The sequence below is a fragment of the Nicotiana tabacum genome, chromosome 19 (assembly GCF_000715075.1).
Source record: "Nicotiana tabacum cultivar K326 chromosome 19, ASM71507v2, whole genome shotgun sequence".
Classification (NCBI taxonomy): Eukaryota; Viridiplantae; Streptophyta; class Magnoliopsida; order Solanales; family Solanaceae; genus Nicotiana; species Nicotiana tabacum.
Window position 1 is genome coordinate 89438173 of NC_134098.1, and position 5531 is coordinate 89443703.

The following is a 5531-nucleotide window of genomic DNA, read 5'->3' on the forward strand; positions in this document are numbered from 1 at the left end:
ACATTTATTTGAAAGGTATTATGATATATTAACATTTAGGTGCCGTAAATGTAATTAACTAATGTTGCTATTGTTTTACAAATTTTCTTTAAATATTTGCCTAGTTATATGTTTTTCCCCAACATATATAGGAGTAATAGTTACAACTATAGCTTTTAATATAAGATCGTTCAAGACTATTCGGCAACGACTAATTATTATCAGATACTTGTATTAACAAAAATGTCAGATCACTCCTCAAAGTAGGGGGCTTATAAATACAGATTAAGATGTTCTCCAAAAACTAAATTTAGAAAACTATAGATAATATATCAAATATTTCAATTAACAAAGAGGTCAGACTTAGAATACAGATGATAAAATCTCAACCAAGACCAAACTTACATAACTTCAATTATATATTGATGAAATCCCAAACAATCCAAATTTAAATTGCTATAGTTCAAGTGCCTTTTCCTTTCCTCCCTGACACGCCTCTCCGCGCAGCTTGCCAAAACAAACATCGGCAGTATGGCGCCAAACCATCAGTTGCCTGTAAATTTGTTCGAAGAAACAAACCAAAGTAAAGCTAGTTATCAAGTACAACTGCATTGTCCACAGAATGCAAATGCCAATGATTACCATTTTCCAGACACTTCTATATTCCATAACTTATCACAAAATCCTAATCCAAACCACAACTTTGTATTTTATGCAAGCATTAACGACATTGGGATTTCCACTTAAGTTAGTCCATGCCGCCAAGACCATAAGGGGAAAAATGAAAATGATGCATGAATTATGCCTCTACAGTTTATAATTTAAAACTTTTACAACTTGAACTTCACCTTAGTTGCACTTTCAATTTTCTTGTGGGAATATTCAGGGCAGGATAGCGAGAGTTAAAAGTTAATAGGGCTAAAACTCAAGTAGGACTTCTTGTGGGAATATTCGGGTAGGATAGTGAAAGTTAAATGTTAATAGTGCTAAAACTCAAGTAGGACTTCAGACTTCTTGTGGGAATATTCAGGGCAGGATAGTGAAAGTTAAATGTTAATAGTGCTAAAACTCAAGTAGGACTAGGAAAAGAATGACCCTAAAAGAGTTCACAGTAGGACAATCTCTAGTGAAAATGATGGATTCAACTGAACCCGCTCTGAACAATCTAAGTATGCATGTATATGTAAGAAGAAAAAGGCAATGTCAAATGTGAAAACCTAATTAGATGCCAAAATGAATGCCAAGAGTATCAGCTTCTTGAATGTAAATATTATATATATGAAGCAAAAGGGAATGAAGCATCTGCAATGGCTGATGAGACGCTACTAATTACTGGTTTGACAGTTAGGCAAACACCCGTCGTGTACCCTTAGACAAACAACTTGAATGCTAACAAACAATATTGTTACATTGCTTTTCCAACGGAAATTTTAGATGTTGTATTTATATGTAAATTGTCTTTTTCCCAATTACCCCCTCATCTAATTCCAATAAATCCTTATCCCAAGCTCCCGCAAGTTAACGTAAATTCTTGATAAAGATTGTTCCATAGGTGTAAAAACATCTGATGAATTCACATACTGTGGTTGAAATTTAACGCTTATAAATTTCGGCAAAGGAATATTGCAATTTTATTAACATACTTATTCTCCTATCTTCGACTTCCCCACTATTCATATGCCATCATATCCAGTGACGGAGCTAGGAATTTCACTAAGGGGTGTCAAAATATAAAGAAGTAAACATACGAAGAAGCTAAGGGGAGTCAACATATAGTATATATTCATAAAAATAAATTTTTGACACCCCTTAACTTAAGGAAAATCCGCCACGGATCATATCCAATCAAGAAAAAATGACTACTTGTAAATGTTTTTCTCAGTCTATTGTCAAAATATATACACGGTGACCAACTTATCACGAAATCCTGATCCAGACCACAACTTTGTATTTTATGCAAGCATTAACGATATTGGAATTTCCACTTAAGCTAGTCCATGCCGCCAAGAACATAAGGGGAATACGAGAATTCAAATATCTTTCGGTTATCATATTTAATCATTTTTATACTTCTATCCAGACATGCGCTATCAACAATATCAAACATGAAATATATCACGAAGAAATTTCGGACTCTCCTGTCAAATCACATGGCAGTGTTTTGAGTACAAGTAATATGGAAAAACAAAATTCAGATTTGTAAAGAAAAATGACTTGTGTTCCAATGAGGGAAGTCATTTTTCACACTTTTTAGGTGGAAAATATTTTCATGTTAACATGTTCCCCTATTCAAGGTAACACTAGAAAACGATTTCCTAAGTTATAAGATACACGCCCATGGGCCATGTAAAGCATATTTTCTGTGGGATTCTCGAAAAATACATAGTGTTTGAAACGCAATAACAAATAAAAGATTCATTTATAAATGACCTATTTCACCCAACATACAGAGACAAAAAAATAAAAGGAAAAGAAAGAGGCAAATAGTAAACCTCGTTAGGTATTTACCTCTTCTTTAGGCCGGCAACAATAGATAATTGTATCATCAGCATTGCGGCGATCTTTAGCAGCATGGATTTGAAAAGTTTCGATAGGAGTACCAAGGGTGAGATTTAAGGCTTTCACAGTCATCCAATATTCAAAGTACATCGTCACCACCGAACGATTCACCTTCTCAATCTTCAAAGCTTTGTACTTGAAAACCTACAAGGAGAGTCATTAGGTATCACTTACAGAAGAATCCAAGCCACAGAAAAAAATAAAGTCAGTTTACATACATTGCACTCTTTCTCATTATATTCCTGGATAGCACGGTTAGCTAGTTCCATCAGTAACCCAGCATCCTTCTTGAAATTATATGGTGCTATTCCAGCACCTAAAGACCGACCGGGATGGACATCCAAGTCAAAACTCTGTCAAACAAGAAAGCAAAACAGGGATGAAAATTATCCAAAATGGGATAAAGAAGAGGGCTCATAATGAAACATCAGATTTGAGCTCATGCCGGAGCAGTCAATTAGTTAAAAGTGAAAAGCGGGCACGATACAGGGATCGAAGATTTGATGCCAAAGGGGAACCGAAACAATTCCTAGGGACGCAGGATCAACATCTCAGCCTCCAGTATACATAATTGAATATACAAGTAACAGATTTGTTAGTACTTGAGATTGCAATTTAGGAACAAAATTAGTGAAACGAGCAACAATGGGTTGGGTTAACTTTGATAAGAAAATTGACCTAAGGACATGAGATTAGCAATGAAATTTACATACAGTTAGCAATATGAATTGAAGCCATCAAAGCATAATAGTACCCAAATATATACTATAAGCTAAGCGAGAACATAAAAAAAAAAAAAAAGCTGCAGGAGAAGTGAAAGGAAGCAAACATGGGTTTGACGATTCTGGCAATAGTATGTGAGCCAAATTGGCTCAAAATCAGGGCAATGCTCCTCCAGAGCGCAATAGGGCAAACTGAAAATCGGGCTTTTGTTTTCATGGCATGAACTTGACGGATCACAAGTGCAATAGGGGTTTAGAGGCCACCCCGAGAGGCATCCACCTTGTGCAATTTGTTCTTCCCTATGCTTCTGCATTTGCGATTCCAGTTCAAGCTTTTTCTTCTTATCCAGGGGCACAAACAGAGATTCTAATCCTCCTCCGTCAACAGAATTTTTTCGGGTCACCGATTCCGGACTAAATTTTTGCCTCTTACCCGGTGTGACACTCACCCATCCTTCATCTGCAAGTTTTTCTCGATTCAACATCGTGGTTTCTGTCGCATGATTCGATATCAACTTTTCCAAATCAATCTTTTTCCCATCAACCAGTACCACAGTATTCACGCATCCTCCTGCAAGTTTTTCTCGCCCCGCCCTCTCTATCGCAATCATCATCGATCCTGCATCAGTTTGTAGCCCCTTATTCGAATAGTGTCTCCCAACAATGTTTTAGCCACTTCTCCTTCTCCTCTGGTAACAGCCGTGTCATAGATCCTCCTCCGCGTAACGGTGGCTCCCAGCGACGTTTTAGCCACTTCTCCTCCTCCTCTGGTAACGGCCGTGTCACAGATCCTCCTCCGCGTAACGGTGGCTCCAAACGACGTTTTTGCCACTTCTCCTCCTCCCCTGATAACGGCCGTATCGCAAATTCTCCTCCTAGAAGGTTATTCCACTTCGATTCGGCCATTCTCCTCAATTGATTTTGAGAAAACCTCCCTTTTCTATCTCCTGCAAAATTAAGTTGAAGCGATTGGGGGTAACCCTAACCCTCGCCCTATCTTAACAATCTTAACAATAAAAATAAAAACAAGCTACGAAAAGGGAAGATGGCATTTTTAATCCTTGAGTTATTGGCTTTTTGCGATTTTAATCCCTATTTTATTGGACTTTGCACATTAACCTTTACGTAGACTAAATGTGTATGGTATTTGCCAAAAAAAACCAAATAAATTTTGGCAACATCTATGGCCAAACGGTCCTAACTTCATCTTAACGGCGTTAGCTTAAAAAGAAAACATTTCTTTGTCTATTATGTTACTGTCACGACTCAAAACCCGACTAGTTGTGATGGCACCTAACCCAATCCGCTAGGTAAGCCAATTAACCATTAACAAATTCCAATAACAATTAATAAAGCAATTAAGTAAAGAAATATATGAATCTAATACATTCACCCAAGAACTGGTAATACAAATCATAAGCTTCTAAGAATAGAGTTTACAAAGCAGAAATGAAATAAATACATCGTCTATTTGAAAAGTACATAAACAAAGTTTTATAGATCTAAGGCTATCACGAACAAGAGGCAGCTACAACCGGGATGCAGGTACATCTTCAATCCAGCTCCCATCGAAAACAGCAATATCAGCAACCAACATCTGCGTGCAGAAGTGTAGTATGAGTACAACCAACCACATGTACTCAATAAGTAATAAACCTAACCTTAGGTTGAAAGTAGTGACGAGCTAACAAAAAGAGGTCGAGTCCAACACCAATATTCCACAACAGTTCATAACAGCATAGTACGCGTAAAAAAAGAGTATCTCAGAAATAAAAGGCTCAGTCTGTTCACAGTTCCAGAAAAATAGGCATTTCTTTTCAAGTATCTCAGTGAAAATTCAAATCTTTTACCGAAAAAGCCAAAATACGAATAAGTTTGAAAAATGTGATTTTTTCCAAAACTCCTTTCAACAAATAGTAAGATGTTTCATTTTCAGATAGCATGAGGGAAGTACTTCTCCATGCCTACATGTCAAGATGCAGGTAAAATCACAAATGTCCCCAAAACTGGGTAGCAGAAGAAAATGCACCTCTATGCATGCATCTCAAGTACGCATGTCAAATGCAATGCATCTCGATGATGAGCTCATGTACTCACACTCTAAGAGTATTCAATCTCACTGTCTCGCATTCTCTCTCACTATGCTCAGCACACTCAATCACTCAGCGATGTACAATACCTGATGCGGCGTGGAACCCGATCCATATATGACCATAAAGTTCGTTGCGGCGTGCAATCCGATCCACATATATATAGTCGACTGCACTCACT

The 5531-nt window shown here is 37.3% G+C and overlaps 1 protein-coding gene across 1 annotated transcript; it reads right to left on the reverse strand.

Moving 5' to 3' along the window:
• Nucleotides 1-272: 272 nt before the first annotated feature.
• LOC107830226 (uncharacterized) lies at nt 273-4287 on the reverse strand. The gene is made up of 4 exons (XM_016657726.2): nt 3368-4287; nt 2757-2891; nt 2488-2682; nt 273-532 (listed from the first exon to the last, which is right to left on the reverse strand). Exons 1-4 carry the CDS (start codon nt 3872-3874, stop codon nt 443-445), a joined length of 927 nt encoding a protein of 308 aa, XP_016513212.1. The 5' UTR covers nt 3875-4287; the 3' UTR covers nt 273-442.
• Nucleotides 4288-5531: the final 1244 nt, after the last annotated feature.